Genomic DNA, 24,570 nt, shown 5'->3' with positions numbered 1-24,570 from the left:
AAGCTTGGAAGATTTGGACCATGGGAATGAGGGCTCCCCTGGCAACTTCAGGATCTTAGGTAGTGTGTTAGCCATGCTAATTTGTATTCATACTGTGTGGTGTTCTAGAATGCATTATAGGTCTATAACGCCAAGATGACTTTTATTTAAAAAACCCGTAAGCGGGAAGAGTGGGCAAAACCCTTTCTTGGTATGCAAATATGTTTTATATGATCATATATTCTGGATTTATAGTTCCAAAATACCAGATGAATGCTACAGAACTGCATTCTAAATAAAATAAAACAAATGGAAATAGAATGACTAATAAGCAGTTTATCATATGTCCTGCTGTGCTGGGGCAGTCCCCAGTTAATGCCTATTGTCCCAGGGTATTTATTAAGGGCACCATTTCAGTCTCATAAGTGGAATTATACAATCACCCTATAATAACTGAGCACTGTACATACTGGAGGAGTACTGTACATACAACACTTGGGTATTGAATTAAACTCCGTTTCTGGGCAGCAATTGCCAAGGGCAATACTGGGTATTACCCATCTTGCCATCTGACAGAAGAATGCGTACGTGTTTGTCTATATTCGTCTATGAAAATCTATTTATTCCATGTCCATATTAATAGCAATTTTGTTGAACGCAAAAGTTTTTGAATTTTGAAATAAAAACTTGAAGTTTTGAATTTGTCTTCAAAATCCACAGGTAAGTGTTCTGCTGTGTTTCTTCCAGTGCCTCTTTGTGAAAACTTAATAGACAAATTTCAGCCTTTTAGGGTAATTCTACAGGCTCTGGACTAAGGCGGTCTCACAGCTCTGGCCACGTAGCCCCAGATGCCACTCAGCCTCAGGTTGGTCCTGCTGTGGGTCCCCTCTCGTTTCGCACTTTACATCTTAACTGACCTTCTGGCTTTTCCCTTGGGAACAAGCCCTTTTCTTGTAACCCTTTTCTTGAATCCCTTTTCTTGTAACCAGGTCGCAATTCGGTTTCCTATTGCATGAATCTATGCTTTCGTTCCCCACTTTGTCCTTTCTCTGGAGTTTTCGAGATCACTTCGCCTGATCCTAAACCTTTCCTCCCTGGGCTCCTCTCCAGGCATCACACTTCTGATTCTCTCCTTTGCTTGTGTTTTTGATAGTAAGGCTAGACATTCAGGACTTCTCATCTCTGAAGTCAGCACCTGGTACAGTGCCTGGAGCATAGGAGACTCTCCACAAACAGCTGTTAAATGAATGAATGATGAGTAAACCCTGCAGCTTTCTTCTCAGGGAAGAGCTGCGTTTCCTTCCACATGCCACTTCCACCCTGGTTCTTCTCATTGTTGACAGGGCTCAGGCAGCGAATAGTGTCTGCATATATTACTGTTGGGTGAGACAAGACAGGCACAGGGTTTAAGGAATGCTGGGGCCTGGGTAGTTGGTGTGTCCCTCACTGGGCAGCCGCTGTCTCGGCTGAGGCAGCATGAGTGGGGCTGGGGTTCACACAACGCTCGTGTCGCTAGCACCAGGCACGGGAGGGCAGCGTAGAGAAAAAGGTTCTTTTTCTTCCTAGCTGGTTTGTCCAGAGAGGGCCCTTTGGCATCTGTCCTCCACAGGGGAGAGCCTTTTCCCACTTGTGTCCGGTGGCCCGGTGCGCTTGAAGAGGCCACTGGTAGGACTGTCGCTCCCAGGGAGAAAGGTTTTACGTGAGTTTTGGCAAGTGCGGCTCTTCAGGAACAAGCACCTGTGAAGGAGTGAAGCTACTGTCTCCTTTTCTTGCTGCTTATTATAGGTAAAACCCAATCGCTTTGCTAGAAAGTTCATAAAGACAGACTTCATCAGAATATAAAGACCAGAGGGGTGCCTGGGTGGCACAGCCATTAAGCGTCTGCCTTCGGCTCAGGCGTGATCCCAGCGTTGTGGGATCGAGCCCCACATCAGGCTCCTCTGCTATGAGCCTGCTTCTTCCTCTCCCACTCCCCCTGCTTGTGTTCCCTCTCTCGCTGGCTGCCTCTATCTCTGTCAAATAAATAAAATCTTAAAAAAAAAAAAAAGAATATAAAGACCAGAATTTCAGTACGGTGGCTGACCAACTCAGATGTTTTTATTGTGCCATTATATTAAAGTGTAATTTCCCCAGGAAAGTGACCCTTAGCCTTGGGAGAACCCTTGGAGGGCTCTTTGGTAGGATCGCCTTATAGCAGCCTCTAATCCGCACATGAAACCTAGGCATGTGAAGAAAAGCAGAGAGCAGGGAGGTGGTTTGCCTTGCCTGTATGTACTTTGCTAGGATGGTCAAATAGAAATGGATCTTAATAGAGATAGGTATTACTGCTACTCAAAAGTGTCTTCTAATGTAGTGGTGCAGAGCAAGGACATGAACCAGACTGCTTGGATTCAAACCCTGGCTCTTGACACGTATTAGCTGGGAGAGGTACCTCATCTATAAAATGAGGATAACCACAGTACCCGCCTCCCAGGGTCACTGTGGGGGTGGAAAAGTACACCTCTTTGCTTAGAACAGAGCCTGGCCACAGTAAGTGTTAGATAGGTTAGTTACAATTACCACTGCTTTATTTTCTGAGACTGAAAAAGGTATTGCTTAGTATGAAACATTCATTTTTCAGTAGAGACGTGACAGCTATATATTCATGTTAACATCCGCATTGGGAAGAAGTCACTCAGCATTTTAATCAAGGACATTTTTCTGAAATTTAAGTTGAATGAGAATTCACCAGTCTGTCCAATTCTTCTTCTAGCGCTCGTGATCTGCTGTTCATTCATGACTTCACACAGGAAGTTCAATGTTGCTGCAAGTATTACAAATACCGAACTGATGTTTCCGAGGGCCGTGCTCTGCCCAGGATGCAGCAGGCCTCACTTACGGCTCCGGCAGCTGCACTGAGCACTTGATTACTTCTGAGCTCCTGAAAACATGTTTGCTCTCAGCTGCAAAAGATGTGACATGAAGGGGATGCAAAACATTTCCAGCCACGTAGCTGCTCCAAGCAAGACTTGAGAGAAATGGATACCTTAAAAACTGAGAATAAAATGTGGGGGAGTGCCAAGGAAAAGGTCATTCTTTGCCTACAAATTCCAAGTTAGGATTTGTACTTTATTATTATTATTACTATTATTTTTTTTAAAGTAAGTTCCATGCCCAGTGTGGAGCCCAAAGTGAGGCTTGAACTCATGACCCTGAGAGCAAGACCTGGGCTGAGATCAAGAGTGGGACACTCAATTGACTGAGCCACCCAGACGCCCCAGGATTTGCACTTTCATGCACTTTACTTGTTCACTTGTTAGATTAAACATTTTTCTCTTAAAATCATATAATATTAAAGTGTCTTGCATTTACCTCCTATTTTTCTGGATACATGTGGAAGAACGAAAGGTATTTCCAACAATGCAAAGATGAAAATCTGTACCATTTTTCTTACTGCTAAAACTTCTTATAGAATTTTCCTTATTTGTACGGGCAGAGTTGAACAACGGAAACTAATCTGGTTGCTGAAGAGAATTCAGGCACTCACGCACTCACTCAGTGGCTACCGGTGATGGGTGCCTCATGAGCCTATCCATGCATTAGGAAGGTAGGGTGGACGATATGTCCATGACCCCTGCCCTCATGCTGTTCACAATCTAGGCACTTTACGCATATTGTGTCAAATATTCACAGTTCTCCGTGGGAGGCATTGCTATTTCTACTTTGCAGGCCAGCAGTCTGGGGCCGGGAGACGCTAACTTACTGTCACACAGTTTGCAGGTGGTGGAGCTTCAAGTCCCAGTCCATCTCATTCCGAAAACTAGGTTTATTAGATTCTTTTTACTATATCACACTGGCTTTAAATAACAAATATGCACTTGAAAGTAACAGAATTCAATGTTTTTAAAAGCGTATCATAGTTTAAGAGGCAAGCAATATTCCTGAAAAGCAATTGCTTTTTCCTTTTTCCTATGCATCAGATTTCTAGAAAACAATGAGTATCAGTAAATGGGACACGGAATCAAAGGGCTAGTATAGTTTTCAGAAGGTTGGTAAAATACAGTATTTATGTATGGTCTGAACCAGTTTTATACCAGACAGTCTTGAACATAACTGGCAAGCTCAGTGCCTGCTCTGGGGGCACAGATCTGATAGTGTCACTGGCCACAGGACATTGGGTGTATTACAGAATGAGCTTCTGTTTCTTCATTGGTAAAAATCACCACCTATCTCATGAAGAGCTACGAAGAGTAAGTGAGGAAAGTGTATAAAGTGTTTAACAGTGGTGGGCATGCCCCAGGCTCTCCCCTTCCCGCACATACAACGCCCCAGCTTCTCTAACAATGGTAGTAAAGCATATCTCTGTTTAGCATTTACAGACCAAAACATGCCTCCAGTGGAAATGTGCGAGAACACGAGGATCACGGACTCTGACGTCCTGCTTATGGCAAAACCCAAGACATAAGTGAGCATCAGAGGCTTTTGGGAGACATTTCTAGATGACTCGGGTTTAGGGTGACGGAAGAAGGATTTGAATAGCTCCCTAAACCACAGGTGATCTCCCACTTATGTAAATGAGGTAAGGATACAGAAACACACTGACACAGAGAGTATACCCACAGACCAATAAGATTAAAAAAAAAACAAACAAAAAACCCCCAAAACCCACATGTTCATGTAAAATACTTATTTGAAATTGTTATCCTGGAAGGGTATGTATTTATATCATTGATTCATCTAACAAACGTTGATGGGGTGTCCAGTAAGCCCAGGTCACTGTGCTAGCACTGGGCCAATGGGGATGAATAGAACAGCAATGTTTTGTCCCTTCAAAAGCATTTCACATGTGGAGTCGGTCACAGTATTTGTTGTTAAATAAATAATGCTAGAGAATTCAGATCAGAGTGGTCTAAGCCTGAATTGATCATAGAACTCGTTCTGGATCCCACCAACTAGGAGGAAACATTAAACAGGCGTTATCTTAGAGCACCTACGCTGTTAGCAGAGGCCCTCTTTCCCAACATAACAGAAAAGTGCTTTTGGACTACGCCTGTAACCCTGAGAGCGTGGTCTCCTATTTCCTGAGCCTGATCGCTGTTAATTCTGATGATAAAAAAGATTTCCTTTTTTTAGCCTTGGAAAAAATCCCATCCAAATAACTTTTTTGAAGCTTGACATGACATTATTTATCTCTTTCAGGTTTTAAAAATGTTTCTGATTTTTTCTGCCAACAATCAAGCCCTCCTTCCTCACAGAGGACAACCTTGATTCCTGAAGCAGCTCTTCCCTTGACATTACTTGGGAGGTGGGCATTATTTCCCCTGAAAAGCAAACAAGGGAATAAAAACAAGGTGACTCAAAGGATGAGGAAGTATGTTTTTCTAGAGAACAAAAGATCCTTTCACAGTATGTCAAAGACTTAACTGTGAACTTTCCTGAATGTAAACACTGTTCAAATGGCAAAAGGAATTTCATCTATGTCTGTAAAAGGTCCTGCACAATAGTTCTTGCTGGAAGCTACATTTGGCAGGCAAGGAAAATAATCTTTTCTTCAGATACTTTGCATACAGACCTACAGAAACTTTTTTATTGTCTCAGGAGTGATACAATTATAATGACCTCCGCAGTAGCAGTAATAACACATAGATCAGAGTACTGCTAAAGGCAAGTAATGTTTAAGTTACAAGTAGTATCATTTATGCTTAGAGTCTTCAGGAATAAAGAAATACTTTAGGAGAAAGTTTAACATAATAGGCTGATGCTGCCCATTTAGCCTAAGAGTTTAAAACTTAGAGGGCGCTCGATTTTTAAAACAGATTTTGTTATGATCATAGAAGAGGACTATTAATATTTTAAACTGACAGGAATTACGAGATATCAGTTAGCTAAAATAAATATTCAACTTTTCCCACATTAAAGTTTTATTCTTCATAAATGTCCTTGTTCTAGTAAACTTAAAATTGATCCTGGTAATTATGTTTATAATATTTAACAGAGCTATATGCTATAACCAAATTATATAGTTATTACAGAAAGGTCAGAGATCTTTCTTTACCCATCTGCAGATTTTAATTTTTAAAATTATTTAAACTAAATGGTTATTATTATTATCAGTCCAAACCCCACTGCAGCCTGCTGCTGGGGTTCTATCTCCCACCACTACAGAAGGATCGCTCCAGTTCTAGGACGTGATCTACCAGGGGTAAAACTCAGAGTCAGAGGATGTTGAGATTTTACTTCTGGTTCTCAATTTTCAAACAAGGAGTATAAAATTACAGTAAGATGTTCTCCAGGACGCTCTAGTGGCGGGGGAGAGAGTGGGAGCAATGGCAGGGTTACTGCGACTCAGAGATTGGCCTCTGAGTGACATCCCCTCTGTCCCTCCACTTCCACGGGTCTGCGCAGGGTCAGTTCTTACCAGGATCATGGAAGGAATGTGTCACTTAGTCAAATCCTTGAGAAAGGGCTTGGTGCTTCCTCAGAGTCCCTGGGAGAGTAGGGGGCACTGAGGAGCTCCTGAATGATTTATTCCACGTGGAAGAAAGAGACTATAATGTCTAGAGAGGGCGATGACATCTCCTGGAAGTCACCCCTGGCCAGAGTGGGACGGCAGTTCTCCTGGGGGAGGAGCATGTGATTTCAGGTTCCTGGAACAGACCCAGTTGGGCAGAGGAATCATGAAGTTCATGTTCTAAAAGCAGTAAGAAAGAACGACCCCTCCAATTCCCTCTTCCTCAATTCCCTTTTCTTAAGGAAAGGAAGAGTCCTAAAAATACAGAACTGTTTTTTCAACCTCTGCCATGAAGTAAACGTATCATTTCAGGTAAGTCACTTAATCCTCGTGGGGCTCAGTTTACTCATCCAGAGTGCCTTGTGATCTCTGAGATTCCTAAAGTTAATAACAATATCAAACATTTACTAAGCACTAATATTTGCCATATGATGAAATATACTCTATGCATAGATTATCTCATGTCTTTATAGCTCCTCTTTCAAGTCTTATCATTCCCATTTCATATGGAGAAACCGAGGCTTGGAGAAGTATTGTAAGTTGCTCATAGTCACACAGCTAGTATGGAGTGGAGCCAGGATTCAAAAGCTAGTCTGTCTGATTCCGGACTTGGTCCTTTTTGGAGTTATGCCAGATTGCCCCAGTCCATGATTTTCACAATAATGAACGGGTGTGAGTCATTTGTTACAAAAAAGGAACAATTAGTTTTCTACAGGAAGAATACTACTAGACATAATCTACAGTTTGGCTCCTTGTAAGAGCAAAGCTTCCCTCAATTTTGTCTGCCTTATCTCCCTTCCTAGCATCCTGCAGGGAAGAACTGCCAATCTGACTGGTCAAAGACCAGGGTATCTTTTGGGATACCTTTTTTTGAGGGTGCAGAATCATAGTGCATTCAACATGTAATAGGCTCCCTGGAAACCGATTTCTAAAATACATATAGAAATGTAAGGGATCTGGAACAGCGAAAATAATTTTGAAAAAGAAGAAAGTTAAAAAAAAAAGAAGAAAGTTGAAAGACTCATACTTTTCAATCTTATAACTTACCACAAAGCCACAGTAATCGAAACTATGTGGTGGTAATACAAGGAAAGTCATATAGATCATTGTAATGAAATTGGTAGTCTAGAAATAAGCCTATGTATTTATGGTCAATTAATTCTGACAAGGATGCCAAGACAATTTAATTAGGAAAGAACTGGCTTTTCAACAAGCAGTACTGCGAAAGCTGCGTATTTACATGCAAAAGAGAAATTGTACCCCTGCCTCATACCATATACAAAAATTAACTAAAATGGATTAAAGACCTAAATGTAAGAACTAAAATTATAACACCCTTAGAAGAAAATATAAGTTAACTCTTCAAGACCTTGGATTAGGCAATGGTTTCTTAGATATGACACCCAGAGCACAAGCAATCCAAAAAAAAAGTAGATAGGGGTGCCTGGGTGGCTTAGCCGTTAAGCGTCTGCCTTCGGCTCAGGGTGTGATCCCGGCATTCTGGAATCGAGACCCGCATCAGGCTCCTCTGCTGGGAGCCTGCTTCTTTCTCTCCCACTCCCCCTGCTTGTGTTCCCTCTCTCGCTGGCTGTCTCTCTCTCTGTCAAATAAATAAAATCTTAAAAAAAAAAAGTAGATAAATTGGGCTTCATCAAAATTAATAACTTTTAAGCTTCAAAGGATTCTGGCTAGAAAGTAAAAAGACAATTTGCAAAATGAGGGAAATAACTGCAAATCATATATATGATAATGGTCTAATATCCAGATGTATAAAGAATTCTTAAAATTGAATAATAGCCAACCCAATTAAAAAATGCAGAAAGGATTTACATAGTCATTTCTCCAAAAAAGATATACAAATGGCAGTAAGCACAAGTAAAGATGCTCGACATCTTTAATATAGGGGAAACGCAAATCAAAACCACAATGAGGTCCGTCCATTTCAGATCTACTGGAATGGCTATAATAAAGACAGACAACAAGGGTTGGCAAAGATGTGGATAAATTGGAATCCTCATACACTGCTGATGGGAATATAAAATGGTGTAGCTACTTGGGAAAATAATCTGGCAGTTCCCCCAAAAGGTTAAACATAAAGTTGCCAAATGACCTGGCCAGTTCACTCCTAGATATGTACTCAAGAAAACTGACAACATCTGTCCATGCAAAAATTTGTATACAAATGTTTATAACAGAATTATTTATAATAGCTAAAAAAGTGGAAACAACCCATATGTCCATGAATGGATAAATAAATAAAATATGGTACATATACAAAATGGAAACTATTCAACAATAAACAAATTAAGTACAGATACATGTTACAACATGGATGAACCCTGAAAATAGGCTAAGTGAAAGAAGACAGTCAAAAAGGACCACATATTGTATGATTCCATGTATATGAAATGTCCAGGATAGGCAAATCCAAGAGACAGAAAGTAGATTAATGGTTGCCTAGGGCTGGGGGAGAAGAGGAAATGGGCAATAACTACCTAATTGTTACGGAGTTTCTTTTTGCAATTAGCTTAAACCACTAATACCAATCATTGCTGGACATCAAGTGGTTTAATTTTGTTAAATAGAAGACACACCAGGATCTAGAAAAAAATAAATATGAGGAAAACACCATCCCTGGCTTCAAAAACTTTAAAACCTTACAAAGGAGAATAATGCAATTCCACAAGCAATTCAGGGCAGGTTGTGATAAGTTCCATATGAAAGGTAGAAACCTAGTGGGTGGGGCCGGTGTGGGAGGTAGCATTTGCGATGGATCTGTGAGATTGGATGGCTGCGACCCACAGAAATAGGAAACAAAGCGTGGTAGACGGGAACGTGCTGCTGATGGAAAGTGGCATGAGCCTGAGTGCAGAAGGGGCAAGGATGGGCTGTGCTAGGAAGTAGCCACTAGTTTAGCTTGTGGTGTAAACTGGGTGTTTCCAGGCTGGAGCATGCTGGGAATGCCAGCAAGGGTGGGTTGTATTTTGGGTTGATGGTGGCTCAATTTCTGAAGGTTTCTGACTTAGACTGACATGTTCAGAGCAACTTTTCATAAAGGTTGAATTCAGCAGTTTATGTAGAATGGATTCGAGTAGGAAGGCTCTGGACCTCAAGGAAAATTTCATTTTTAGGTAAGGATTAGATATTGCAATGTCACTCTTCAGTTACTCAAGAATAGTATAACAGAATGCTAGGGAATACAGAGGCATACTTGTATGAGATGAACAATCTATGAGTTCTAGTCAGGCAGAAAATCGTATTATATGTATTTCCGGTGGGATACTTTTACTTTGTGTTTTTTGGTAAATAATTTTAAGTAGATCAGTTTTTTGGTTAACATTTTGAGTACTGTTAATTTTTTTTTAGTATTGTTCATATTTAATTACAAGCTTATTGTTTTTTTTCCATATTAAAATTACCAAAGGTAATTTTCTTTGTCAAAATGGACTTCCAACTCTATAATGTTTCTCAGTGTCAAAACAGATTCACTTTCAGTAAAAAGACATATCAAAGCACAGAATTTTAGAGCTCAAGAAGCTACATCAGAATGTTCTATGTACGCACTCAGCCTCATATCTCAGAAGGAAGATATTCTGCACCAGTGGTTCTTTTATTATTATACAATAATACAATTAATTATATATTCATTTACTGATTCATCAAGAATTTATTGAGCTCTGGCTCTGTGTGACGCTCCCAAGAAAATGCCTCAATGGGACATGAATTCTGCTTTGGGGGAGCTTGCTGTTCTGACATCAGCAGTTAGAGATGACATGTGGCCAGGGCACAGCACACCAAGGAAGGAAGGATCAATTCAGCTGGGGGTGCTCAGCCTTGAAGGGTGAGATACACAAGTGGTCAGTGGGCATTCCAGCCAGGGAGGACAATGTGAGGGAAGGCACAGGACAGGAAGATGTGCGTGGAAAAGCTGTGTGGGGAGAGTTCTACCTTCACCCTTCTCATTCTTGTTATAAGCAGAGAATTTTGCTCTGTCATTCATAAAACACATTAAACAAAACCACTCTGGGACCAATTAGGTTTCTCCCCCTACAATTAAGAGCTACACTGTTTCTCATTATAACTTAAACAGCACATAAACTAAAAAAAAAAAAAAATTGATATACTATGACTTCTCTTAGAGGATATGCATATAACTTTGGAAGAAGAAACATAATTTTTATCTCTTTATGCCTGGATAATATTTTGAGATATTTATGTTTATTTTTCTCCTTTTATTTTCTCCTTTTCCTTTCCTCTGATTTAGGCAGATTCCATTTTTAATCTCCAGGGAGGAATATAATAGGGCAGAAGGCAGAATAGATTGTCCATCTTTTTTGGCTTTTGTATTCTTTTTTTTTTTTTTTAAGATTTTTTTATTTATTTATGCTACAGAGACAGAGATAGAGACAGCCAGCGAGAGAGGGAACACAAGCAGGGGCAGTGGGAGAGGAAGAAGCAGGCCCATAGCTGAGGAGTCTGATATGGGGCTCGATCCCATAACGCCAGGATCACGCCCTGAGCCGAAGGCAGACGCTTAACCGCCATGCCACCCAGGCGCCCCTGGCTTTTGTATTCTAAACCAGGCGTTGGCAAATGTTTCCTGTAAAAATTCAGGTAATAAACATTTTAGGCTTTGGAGGCTATGATCTATGCTGCAACTGCCCAATCCCACTCTTGTAGTGCAAAGCAGCCATAGACAATGAATGAATGTAGCTATGTTCCAATCAAACTTTAAGAACTGTGAAATTTCAATTGCATATTATTTTTACGTGTCACCAGATATTGTTCGTTGATTTTTTTCAACCATTAAAAATCTAAAAACCATCTTAGCTTGTGGCCATACAAAAACAGGTGGTGTGATTCGCCAATTTTGCTTAATTCCATTAGGAGAATGTAAAAATTTTGTAGAGCAAGTAAGGGAATTTACCAACACAGTAAGTTACTTGAAAAAGCTTGTAAGGGAATGGGGCTTCATGTCTTGACACAGCCCCTTCCTGGTGAGAAGAAAGAGAGATTTGTCCCAGAGTATTCTGTCATCCCTCCACCCACAAAAAATTCTGAATTTGTTGCCAAATTTTCAAATTAATGAAATTTCATTTAAAAATCTGGACTTTGGTCTTCTCTTAAAAATGTCCAATTGAGCCTACATTCTCACATGGCAACATTAAGCTCTACATTAAGCCTCTACATACGTAGAGGCTTCTTTCTTAGTTGGAGGCATGACTTCCTGTTTACCTCAGACCTTCCTGGCCTGTGTCCCCCATCCAGCACCTGTAAGCACTTGATCTCCAGGGCAGAGAAGGAATGATTTTCTCCTCTAAGAGTACAATCTCCATCGAAACTAGTCTTTTGGCCCTACGGAAGCCATGTGATGAAGAGGAATAAAAAGATGGCCCTCTGAGTTGGAGAGATCTAGGCTGAAATCTCAGTTTCATTCATTGTTTAGGAGAGTGACCTTGGGCGAATGACTACCCAACCTCAGAATAAAACAATAAAATGGAGTTGTAATGATCATCTGAGAGAATGTACTGATAGCGGCCAGCACATCCTAAGCCGTCAATAAAAAAAGAATCACTAGTATGGAGAAGTTCTTTGATGTTTATCTTAATTTTAGGTCTTATCTTCATTACTGCCTTTTGAGGAAGGGCTGAAAGGATCAGCTTACAGTCTATCTCATTTTACAGATCAAGAAATTAAGGCCCAGAGAGATGGCATGACCGCCTAAAGCCACACATGGGTGGTAGAACCAGGAAGACGATCTGGATCTCCCAATTTTTGACCTGAGAAAATTCCTCTGTGCACACAACTTCATTAAAAGTTCTGAATTTTTCTCATAAAAGCCTTTCATTAAATAGTCAAAAGATTTTCAAATGGAGAGAACATTGACTCAAGTCTTCTGGTTACCCTGACTACGCTTTTAAATTATAACTTCCAAATACAGAGAAATGACAACAGTTATTAGTTACTGAAGTTCTATTAGCTGTTGAAATTATCTGAAATATTCCTGTTCTAAGCTCACAGACACCCTCATGTGGTCAGTAGAAATACTAATTCCAGCCAAATGAATAAGAAAAATCTGAAGCTACTTAACGATCAAGGATAGCAAGATGGATAGATAACCGTCAAATAACAATAATAAAGAGTCACTATAATAATACTTTAGGCCCTGGCCAATGGCCAGAGGAAAAATTATTTATCTCTCTCTGACCAAATCTTTAACAAGACTTACAGACTATAATGGATGATTTCTTAGGCCTTGTTCACAACACAACTCTGTTATAATGAAGAAAAACATACATGGTGGCTGTATTATCTCACATCTTTGTAGGTTTTCCTCCAGTATATACAATTATGAACGACAGAGCATTCTGGGACTGAGTGTAACTGGTATGTGTAGGTAGTTCAACCTGAAGGTTCTACTAAAATGTCTCCTGTCAAATGTAGGTACAACTCAACTAGTAGGAGTAGAGGGCTAGGGCATATTAGAGAGAAGCTGATGAGCTGCAAATGCAAATGTTCAAGCTGCTCTGGACATCCATTCAAGAGGGTAGGTTGATTTGATGAGTTGTTTAAATGGCAATAGTTTAGAATGCTTCTTTTCTATTGACAGGTTGATCTAAGTCAACAGGCAATACCCAAAGAAACTGCCCAAAGAAATAGCATTTATACCAGGACAGAAAATCAGAGACAAAAGTAACAGGATCTATTTTTTTGTGCCACAAATTAAAGAAAAATGACTGAGGCATGTCAAAAGAATAAAGGAGATGGCTTGAAGGGGTTCCCACCGGCTAAATCTGTAATAATTTGAATATCAAAATAATTAAGAATGGCAATAGACTGTAACCTGTTAAGTAAGACAGAAATCCATGAGATAATACTAATGAAAAACAAAGGGAGAAGAAGTGGGGGGGGGTCCTACCTTAGCTTAGAATGCCAAGTAAGAGGACTGATGAAATTGGGGAAAAAAATCACTGTTTGGCAACCATAGTAGTAATAATTGATTCAAATAAGAATCACTGATGGATGGTAAAATTAATGAAAGTCTGAAGAGAAATAAGAGATTTACACAGTCTCGAAACATGCCCACAAAAGACATATATTAAAGGAAAAATATTAGCTTCACAGTGGACAAACACAGTGGAGATAACACTGTAACCAGATGTTCAAAGTTAACATCGCCAGTAATGGGACAAACCAACACTGTGCCACCTAATAGGACATACTGAGAAAAAAAGGCATCATGTATGTGATATTCCTGCCACAGATCCATTAACGGAATCTAAAATGAGAAAACGTTAGCTACACCCAAATTGAGGGAAGTTTTTACACGAGAATTAGCCTGTGCTCTTCAAAAATATTAAGGTCAAGAAAGCCAAGGAAAGATGAGAAACTGTTCTGGATTGAAAGAGAACACGTGATCCTGGACTGCCTCTTTGTGATAATAGGAAAGGATGCTACTGGGACATGTGAAATTTGAATAAATTTTGTGGATTAGACATTGATGATGTCTGGTTGCCGACTTCCTGATTTTGAGGTCTGTGTTGTGGTTAAGTAGGAAAGTGCTTTTGTTTTGAGGAAATACTGAAGCATTTAGAGGTTAACGGGGTATCATGTATGGCTTACTTTCAAGTGGTTCATGAAAAAAATATAACATGGAGAGAAAGATAAAAAGTTTTAAAATGTAATTAGATTTGGTGAGGAAAAATAAAAAATTAAATTATTTGTTTACACCTGAAGACAGAAATTACAGGTAGGCTTGGATTCAAGGCTCTGAGAGGGAATGTTTTTCCTTTCTATTGTTTTTATCAGCAGTTGTCCTTAGTGAACAATATGCTCCTTTCAAACTCACCGAAATTTAGAAAAGACAGTGAAAAACTCAGAGTGGGAGAGTCAAGGCTTATTTTGTAAAAGATACTCTATTGCAACTTTAGAAAAGTTATATATATATACACATATATTAATTATATGTCTCATATGTATTTATAAGTAAATATAAATATTCTTTCTACCTATCTACCTACCTACCTACCTATCTAAATATTTCTTGAGCTGGGCTTGAGTGAGAAGAATTATATTCAGAATCTTGAAATCTGTTTAATCTTGAGAGCAGCAAGAAACTTACCCTATTGTCAAACCAGAGAGATGTGCAGCTAATTTTTAAAAATATTTTATTTATTTGAGAGAGAGAGAGCACAAGCAGTGGGGAGGGGCAAAGGGAGAGGGAGAAGCAGACTCCCCACTGAACAAGGAACCCGAATGTGGGGCTGGATCCCAGGACTCTGGGATCATGACCTGAGCTGAAGGCAGACACTTCACCAACTGAGCCACCCAGGCGCCCGAGCACCTAATTTTTAAACTTCTAAGTAATTATGGGCTATAGGATGGGGAAAAAACACTGTACTTGAGTATTAAGAGAGCCATAGTAACAATAATAGCTTCTATTTATTGCTGTGAAACAGTCCTTAATAGTTGGGAGTCCTATGGGTTAACTCAAACCAGATTTAGAACACATGAATTTATTTCTGATACTATGTCAGGGTTTCCTCTTTCTGGGCAATGACTTATATATGTAAATATGATGGCAGAGTGGTTGAGGTAATGACTCACAGTCAAATGTGGCACTTTCCCCTTTGGCTAGCACAAAACCTCATTATATTTTAGACTTCCCTACCAGGGTTCTAGAGATGTCATTGCTCTTAATGGAAAGGATTATTCAACCCATACCAGCAATGTGAAATGTAGGGCCTTTAACAGCATCGTGTTCACTTCTTAGAAATATCTGAAAGAAAAAAATAATGAAAATGATCCAATATTACTAAGTTTTTTTTTGCTGGGAGGAAAACCCACGGTAATACCATCACAGCGCTGTCAAAAAAGACTTGACAATTTCGTCCAGAATCCTCACAACTGGAAAGTCTCATAAGACAATTGTAACTAGAATATTTATTTCTGCCCCACATGTGCTTAGAAAACTAAGCATATATTTCTGAGGTATTCACTCTACGAATTAAATGGAAGATGAAATTAATGAATGCTATAGATCAATCATTGGCCCAATTATCTTCATATTGCATTTGTTAAGACTCATGTTTCATGAATGTCATGCTGAGTGCAAAACAAAATAAATCTGACAATAGTTCTAGCCTTCTGGAAGCCCTAGCCTATAAAGGTCATTAGTTGTCACTTGCAAGGGAGTGGCTTTAGCTGTCAAAACTACCAAAAAAAAAATCACATGGTCATGTTTTTTTGCTTATTTGGTACTTCTTTTGGAGTATTTCCCTTATTCTTAATTCCTAATTTTGTGGTTCGGATGGGACCGATAGCATCCTCACTCATCCCAAACTTCAGGAGTGAAGACATGACCTACATCCCATCCCTTTGGTCACAGCGATTGGTTTGGGATAGGCAAGTGACTTCACAGGCCTATTGGAGTACCCCTCAAGACTTCTGCTGAAATTACTGGCAGAGACGTGCCCCTTTTGCTGGGATTGTCAGCTATGAGAACCATGTATTGCCTAGCACTACCAGGGCTATCTTTGCCACCAGACGGAGAAAGGCTTTGTAAGAATGAAGCCACTCCAGGAAAAGGCAGAGCCAAGAGGAGAGAGACTAGGTCACATGAACCAATAAATTCCCTTTTATAGTTTATGTTTAATGTGAGCTGAATTTTTATCACTTTGAATGCTCTATGTTAGCTCATTTTTTATACTTTTTCCATAATAAAACTGGAATCACAAGAAATAATAGGTCCCCTCTTCAAAGATACAGGAATAAATTATTCTTTTAACTGTCAACCCTAGCATTCCAGATCTACTCTCTGAAGTCATAAATGCCATGTAACGTGGCTGTAGCCTGACCTGAGTCAGGTTCAGAATTAGCATAAAGGTCTTGTCCTATGAGATCTACTACACAAAGTCCATGGTGAATTGGAGTGAGGAAAACCAGGAATATAAAGACTGACAATCAGGGCGCCTGGGTGGCTCAGTTGGCCGAGCACCCAACTCTTGATTTTGGCTCAGGTCATGATCTTGGGGTTGTGGGACCGGGCCCTGCATAGGGCTCAGCACTCAGTGCGGAGTGTCCCTTTCCCTCTGCTCCCCCCCCCCACAACTTGCATACTCTCTCTCTCTCTCTCTTAAATAAATAAATAAATAAATAAATAAATAAATAAATAAATAAATAAATATTTAAAGACTGGCCACTTGCTGAGGTAGTCAAAAGAATCTGAATAGATTTGGGGACTACTGGGTTAAACAAATTAAACAGGTTTCTTTACTCGGACTTTTCAAAGCCAGATATTTACTAATTCTAATTTCATCTCTAAGAGGCTGCTGAATTATAGTGTCTTCCAACAGCTTGAACATGAATTCCTTATTAAAGAGGGTTCTGAGAATATGCTTTTGGAAATATCAGTAGGTTTTTCTAAAAACAAAGCTCAGTTGTCCTGATCATTTCCTCTCTATTCTCCTTAGCATCTAACCATTTTCATGGTTTCAACTAAAACCTCAATGCTAATCAACTCTCGCTAGCTTGAATCTCTAGTCCAGTGATGTATCTCTAATTACCAACTGTACACGGTCAGTGAGGTATCTCACGGTACCTCAGACTCAGCATACTCAAAATGCCTGACTCCTATCTCCTCTCCAACTCTCCTGGTGCCCACAGTGAGCTGCCATGTTGCCAGATATCCAAACTAGACACATAATGTCTGCCTCCATGTCCAGCACTCAGACCTTCTCCACCAACTCAACTAGCTGCCCTAGTTCAACTGGGGTTCTTTCCAGACTGCACATCACTCCCAGGTCCATCTTCCCAATACAGCCCTCATTATTCTATTTTTCCTATTCAATGACCTTCAGCAGCTCCTAGGCACAGGGAACCTACAAGCCTCATTGGACCTTCATGCAGTCTAGTTTCTCCTATTCAAGTGACTCCTGATTGCTCCCCCAAAGATACCCCTTGCTTTTACTTAAATTTGTCTTACAATTTGCTACAGATATGCCTCAACAGACTAACATCCTTTCAACTACCTTTAAAAATGTCCTGTGCCAGCAAGACACGGTCGAAGCGAAATCACACCGTCTTCTGAAATCCCCCAGCCTGAGCACATCTGGTGGTCACAGACCCAGCTTTTACTCCCACCCCTGCTTTGGTATACCTTCCACTGTCTCTTTGGGATAGTTGGGGTTCAACCCGGATTTGCCGCTGGGCTTGCATCACACTGGCTGTGGCATTTGCTTACTGTTCCTCTGGTATCTGCACCAGGTCACTCCCAGGTTTGTCGTGATCCAAGCCTATGGCACAGCTCATCCTCTTATTAAGGAAACACACAGTGCTCATTTGTATCTGTGCCTGTGGTCATGATTTTTGGAATGTCTGGAAAGCTCTGAACTCTCTTTTTGAACTATCTAAAGACAGAATAAAATAATAAAATAAAATAAAATAAAATAAAATAAAATAAAATAAAATAAAATAAAATAAAATAAAAAAGTTCAGCCCAAGCCCCATCTCCTTCCCTTATAAATTTTGTCTGCATACCTACTTCTCTTCTGAACTACTATGGCACTGGGCCCAAACTCCCCAATTTACACTGAACTACAAATTGTTTTGTACGACTTGCTGCTGTTTCCTATCAGCCTCACCTGACGAATTACATAGTATAAATGCCCTGAGGGTAAAAACCATGTTCCATATTTCAGTATTCCCCCATCTCCCCACAGGTCCTACGTTGGTGGGTACAGAGCAAGTGCACCACAAGAACATTCTGGATGGCTGGTTCCCAAGGGACTCAAGTTATCTATTGTTCATCCGTAATTTCCATAATTCAATAGATGACCACCAGCCCATCCCACAAGGAAACTCCACAGCTAGGATCACCACTGTCTCCCTAGGAGATTATGGTTTGTTGACTTTCATGAAGGCAGGTCTAGATATATACACTGTTATATATAAAATCAACTAGAAATATGGGATGGGTTTGGGGGGAACCAACAGAGTTTTTAAGGAACTGAGATTCAACTAATAGGACCATTAGATTATAGATATAATGACATGACAGGAAAACTTTTTCCTCACCAAAGAAAGTGTTTATAATGGCAAATATGTAATTATATTTGGATCTACAGGTATCAATTGTTGCTTGAAATTTGTTGCTGGGGGGCCATTCATTAGTACATACTGAGATTGTACTTAAAAGTTTTCACTGTTATATGCAGACAATTACTGATAAATCAATTAATTTAAAAAATGCAGTGACAGGTGTTTTTTTTTTTTTTGTGGGTACACAAACATAGCTGAGATAAGACTGATCCTTGACTGGTTAATTAAATAAAATCATGAGAACACAGCTGTTTGGAAAAGCAAAGCAACTTCTAAGTGAATAAATTGCCAGCTTCCTCTGGGACAGACCAGCTAGTCTAGGTCCTCTGGCTTTTGGGTCCTAGCCAGTTTTCTGCTCTGCCCTGTAGCCTTTAAGCTTCACACTCCCGCTCCAGAAACACTGCACGTTTCTCTAGGGGATCCAATGCTTTTAGCAGTTTTCTGATGGAAGCAGAGAATACTGATGGCCCTGTCATTAGGTTATAGATTGTGGGGGAAATACAGTGGCTGTGCTCTGCCTGGGAAGTGAGCAGAAGTCCATGGGAGAAGACCCATTTTCCTACCTCTGTCTTCCTGTCAGCAAGTCTTACAGAGGTTCACATGAAACTCGTTCTAGAAAATCATCTTAACTCCCTACTGGGCCTTGTGTCTTTTAACTTTTCAACTTTTAAATGTGTTATAGAAATAGGAGACAACTAGCAAATGAATGTCCAACCCCTTCTACAGAATTTATTTTTGATACTACTTTTTTCCCCTCCATATAGCATTGTTTGCTTGGTTGGTTGGTTGGCTGGTTGGTTATTTAATTCCACTATAGTTAACATGCAGTGTTATATTAGTTTCAGGTATACAATATAGTGATCGAACTCTTCTATACATGACTCAGTGCTCAATTTCCAAGACATCTTTCCTGTTCTTTGAAAGTTCCTATGTTAAAATAGCATCACCTTTTTGTTTTATGATTATCATATTTTCTCTTAGTTCTCTGAGAATATCAATTGTCACTCTGTGAAATGTTCTTCTTTCTGCATCATCTCTATTTTCTCTGTTGATTTGTTTTGATTTCCTTTTTTTTTTTGTTTAAGAGGCTATCCATTAATATTTAAGAATAAGGGGGCTGAAAACATTTTTGCATAAAGGTAGGCCTTGACAATAAGTGGGTCTTCTTGTAAGGTTACTAGGGAGAAACTTCCAAATATTAGCATCAGAAAGGCTTTTCTCTTGGACATGTCAGTTTCCAGAAAGGATTTTTCTACTCTTCTGCCCCAAGTGTATAATGTGGATGCCACCTTCATGGGATCTAAATAAGAAAAGCAGACTTTCACCTTATCTTCTTGTTTTCTATATGGTCTTACTCTTGTCCCAAATTGTATAAATCTCCATTACAGCTCCTGTTTCTGATCAGCCTAGAGAAGAGCCAGTGGCCCAAGTGCATAAGATGAAGGAGAAAATCGGGATATCTAAATGGTCTCAATAGAGACTTTCAATTAATCTTCCAACTTTCAGGGCCACCTGCACTCTCTAACCTCCAGAGGTACATGGTGTCTACAAGTGCTAATGTCCTCATGCTTTGCGGGCTTTTGCACAGTACAGCATCTTGCTCTTACAGGCTTCCCCTCCCGGAGGAATGGGTTTTAGCTCTCTCCAGCTGACAACTCAGTTTACCATCCACCCATTTATTTTCCATCCTCCGAAGTGTTGCTGCGTCTCTAGTTCTCTTTGTCCGTGTGGGTTTGTACTTTTTTTTTTTTTATCCTTTATTGTTCTTTTACTGGGATTTTGGCAAGAGACAAAACTAATCACATGCATTTGATTTATCAGGAGTCCCTACCCTCTTCCTCAGAAACTGGGTTCAGGGATTATTTCATCTTGGAACTCCTTTCAAAGATAGAGTCAAGTTTTTCTGTGCTGTCTTCAGAGCTTTTGATCATGCTCCTATCAGTTTATTTAACACATTGCACTTCAATTTATTTGGTTATAGCTCTACGTGACTGTAAGTTCCCTGGGTCAGTACCTGTATCTGATTTCTTTCTTTCTCCTAGCAATACCGGGTGCTTAGCAAATGTTAATTAAATAAATGAAAGAATGGTTGGAATTATTCAAAGAAGAGAGGTTAGAGATGGTGCCTGTGGCCTGACCTAACAAGCAAATAGAAAATAAAAAGAGAGACATTTTTAGAATGTTGTAAGGAGAGACAAAAGAGTACTGCATATGGAAAAACTAAGAAAGACAACTTCAAATTTGACTTGCTGTTTTTACTGTTCTCAGGACTCAGGCTAAAGATGATGTATACTTTGCTGTTCGTTTTTCGGTCCTGTTCTAATTTGTCTTTTGAATAAGGCTAAACACTATAATCCGCTGCTGACAATAGTCCTATCATTGATTTCCTGCTTTTCTTCAAGCGGACAGGTTTCGGCACAGACCATTTTTTAAATTCCTTTTTTGGGCCTGACAAAACTTTTCCTAAACAGGATTATAAACAAACCTCACATCTTATAACACTAAGATAGATGATGAATTATGTAACTCATTGGGTCATAATTTAATATTAGGTGTTTGGGGAACACAAAAACCTCTTTTTAATTTGGCTTTGTTTCCATATAAGCATTAAAGAATTCTATGGCCCAATATTACCTAAATTCTAAGTTTCTAATTTTTATTTGTTTACTGAGTACTTCGGTGCTAGGTACTAATGCATTTCATTCTTAAAACAACTTTGTAAAGTACAGTGGTATTGTCTTTATAACAGGAAAGTAGAGCCAATAGGCTGTACTGCTTATGAATAAAATTAAAATTTTATTTATAAATGTAACAGCAAGGTTTTATTTCTATAGCCCTTGTGATGCGATTATACAGAACAATACACATAATGAACTCAGAATCATAAACATTCTAGAGCTATTGCTTGTCAACCTATTCATTGCATTCGACATCTCAATTTATAACTCATATATTACGTAATTAATTTATTTTCCTTTTATACTTTAAATATTGCTAAGATTACTTCTTTACTTACTGATCATATTGTTAAATAATACGCACTAGGGATATAGTAACATACAGAATAATGATCTTAAGGTCTGTCATGAAAGAAAAGAGCTAAAATACTTCTGTTGCTGATGATTTGAAAGGCAATTCCCTGTGTCTGTTAGCCATTTGTATGTCTTCATTGGAAGACATACAAAATCATTGTATGATTTGTTTATTTGTCCCATGTGTATTGAGTTTGAGAAGTTCTTTGTAGATCTTGGATACTAATCTTTTGTCTGTAGTTCATTTGCAAATATGTTGTCCCATTCCGTGGGCTGCCTCTTAGTTTTTTTGACTGTTTCCTTGGCTGTGCAGAGGCTTTTTATCTTGATGAAGTCCCACAAGTTCACTTTTTTTTTTGTTTCTCTTGCCTTTGGAGATGTGTCGTGAAAAAGGTTGCTTTGGCCGATGTCGTAGAGGTTGCTGCCTATGTTCTCCTCTAGGATTTTGATGGATTCCTGTCTCACATCGAGGTCTTTCATCCATTTGGAGTTTATTTTTGTGTATGGTGTGAGAGAGTGGTCAAGTTTCATTCTTTTGCATGTAGCTGTCCAATTTTCCCAGCACCATTTATTGAAGAGACTGTCTTTTTTCCACCGGATGTTTTTTCCTGCTTTATCAAAGATTAGTTGCCCAAAGAGCCGAGGGTCCATTTCTGGGTTCTCTATTCTGTTCCATTGGTCGATGTGTCTGTTTTTGTGCCAGTACCATGCTGTCTTTGTGATCACAGCTTTGTAGTACAGCTCGAAATCCGGCATTGTGATGCCCCCAGCTTTGTTTTTCCTTTTCAACAGTTCCTTGGAGATTCGGGGCCTTTTCTGGTTCCATACAAATTTAAGGACTATTTGTTCCAGTTCTTTGAAAAATGTCCTCGGTATTTTGATCGGGATAGCATTGAAAGTGTAGATTGCTCTGGGTAGTATGGACATTTTAACTATGTTAATTCTTCCAATCCATGAGCATGGAATATTTTTCCATCTTTTTATGTCTTCCTCAATATCTTTCAAAAGTGATCTATAGTTTCTAGCATATAGGTCCTTTACGTCTCTGGTTAAGTTAATTCCAAGGTAACGTATGGTTTTTGGTGTTATTGTAAATGGGATGGATTCCCTAATTTCTCTTTCTTCAGTCTCGTTATTCGTGTATAGAAATGCAACTGATTTCTGGGCATTGATTTTGTATCCTGCCACCTTACTGAATTGTTCTATAACTTCTAATAGTTTGGGAGTGGATTCCTTTGGGTTTTCCATATAGAGTATCATGTCATCTACAAAGAGAGACAGTTTGACTTCTTTGCCAATTTGGATACCTTTTATCCCTTTTCGTTGTCTGATTGCTGTTGCAGGGACTTCTAGTACTATGTTGAATAATAGTGGCGAGAGTGGGCATCCTTGTTGTGTTCCTGATCTTAAGGGAAAGGCTTCCAGCTTTTCCCCATTGAGAATGATATTTGCTGTAGCCTTTTCGTGGATGGTTTTTATAAAATTGAGGAATGTGCCCTCTATCCCTACACTCTGAAGTGTTTTAATCAGGAAAGGATGCTGTATTTTGTCAAATGCTTTTTCTGCATCNCTGGGAAAATTGGACAGCTACATGCAAAAGAATGAAACTTGACCACTCTCTCACACCATACACAAAAATAAACTCCAAATGGATGAAAGACCTCAATGTGAGACAGGAATCCATCAAAATTCTAGAGGAGAACATAGGCAACAACTTCTATGACATCGGCCAGAGCAACCTTTTTCACGACACATCTCCAAAGGCAAGAGAAATAAAAGATAAAATGAACTTATGGGACTTTATCAGGATAAAGAGCTTCTGCACAGCCAAGGAAACAGTCAAAAAAACTAAGAGACAGCCCACGGAATGGGAGAATATATTTGCAAAGGACACCACAGATAAAGGACTGGTATCCAAGATCTACAAAGAACTTCTCAAACTCAATACACGAGAAACAAATAAACAAATCATAAAATGGGCAGAAGATATGAACAGACACTTTTCCAATGAAGACATACAAATGGCTAACAGGATTGAGAAAAAATGTTCAAAACCATTAGCCATCAGGGAAATTCAAATCAAAACCACATTGAGATACCACCTTACGCCAGTTAGAATGGCAAAGATAGACAAGGCAAGAAACAACAATTGTTGGAGAGGATGTGGAGAAAGGGGATCCCTCCTACATTGTTGGTGGGAATGCAAGTTGGTACAGCCACTCTGGAAAACAGTGTGGAGGTCCCTTAAAAAGTTAAAAATTGAACTACCCTATGACCCAGCCATTGCACTACTGGGTGTTTACCCCAAAGATACAGACGTAGTAAAGAGAAGGGCCATATGCACCCCAATGTTCATAGCTGCATTGTCCACAATAGCCAAATCATGGAAGGAGCCGAGATGCCCTTCAACAGATGACTGGATTAAGAAGCTGTGGTCCATATATACAATGGAATATTACTCAGCTATCAGAAAGAACGAATTCTCAACATTTGCTGCAACATGGACGGCACTGGAGGAGATAATGCTAAGTGAAATAAGTCAAGCAGAGAAAGACAATTATCATATGATTNTTGTTGGTGGGAATGCCACTTTGGAAAGCAGGGTGGAAGTCCCTTAAAAAGTTAAAAATTGAGCTACCCTATGATCCAGCAATTGCACTACTGGGTATTTACCCCAAAGATACAGACGTAGTGAAGAGAAGGGCCATATGCACCCCAATGTTCATAGCAGCATTGTCCACAATAGCTAAATCGTGGAAGGAGCCGAGATGCCCTTCAACAGATGACTGGATTAAGAAGCTGTGGTCCATATATACAATGGAATATTACTCAGCTATCAGAAAGAACGAATTCTCAACATTTGCTGCAACATGGACGGCACTGGAGGAGATAATGCTAAGTGAAATAAGTCAAGCAGAGAAAGACAATTATCATATGATTTCTCTCATCTATGGAACATAAGAACTAGGA

At 39.5% G+C, this 24,570-nt stretch overlaps 1 protein-coding gene across 5 annotated transcripts in view; it reads right to left on the bottom strand.

Annotated features, from left to right (window-relative positions):
• Positions 1-24,570, bottom strand: part of VWA8 (von Willebrand factor A domain containing 8) — a 344,886-nt gene that overhangs the window by 60,861 nt on the left and 259,455 nt on the right. The window contains exon 38 of one of the 5 annotated variants that reach the window (XM_034665242.1): positions 2,012-2,921. The exons of the other annotated variants lie outside the window; for them this stretch is intronic. Coding sequence (XP_034521133.1) covers positions 2,886-2,921 — 36 coding nt within the window. The 3' untranslated portion in view covers positions 2,012-2,885. Of the gene's footprint in view, positions 1-2,011; positions 2,922-24,570 lie in introns of those variants that run through there. 5 annotated transcript variants of the gene reach the window in all.

Source organism: Ailuropoda melanoleuca, chromosome 7 (assembly GCF_002007445.2).
Source record: "Ailuropoda melanoleuca isolate Jingjing chromosome 7, ASM200744v2, whole genome shotgun sequence".
NCBI classification, from domain to species: domain Eukaryota; kingdom Metazoa; phylum Chordata; class Mammalia; order Carnivora; family Ursidae; genus Ailuropoda; species Ailuropoda melanoleuca.
Note: the sequence above shows the minus strand (reverse complement) of the source record. Positions and strands in the feature narration are given on the sequence as shown.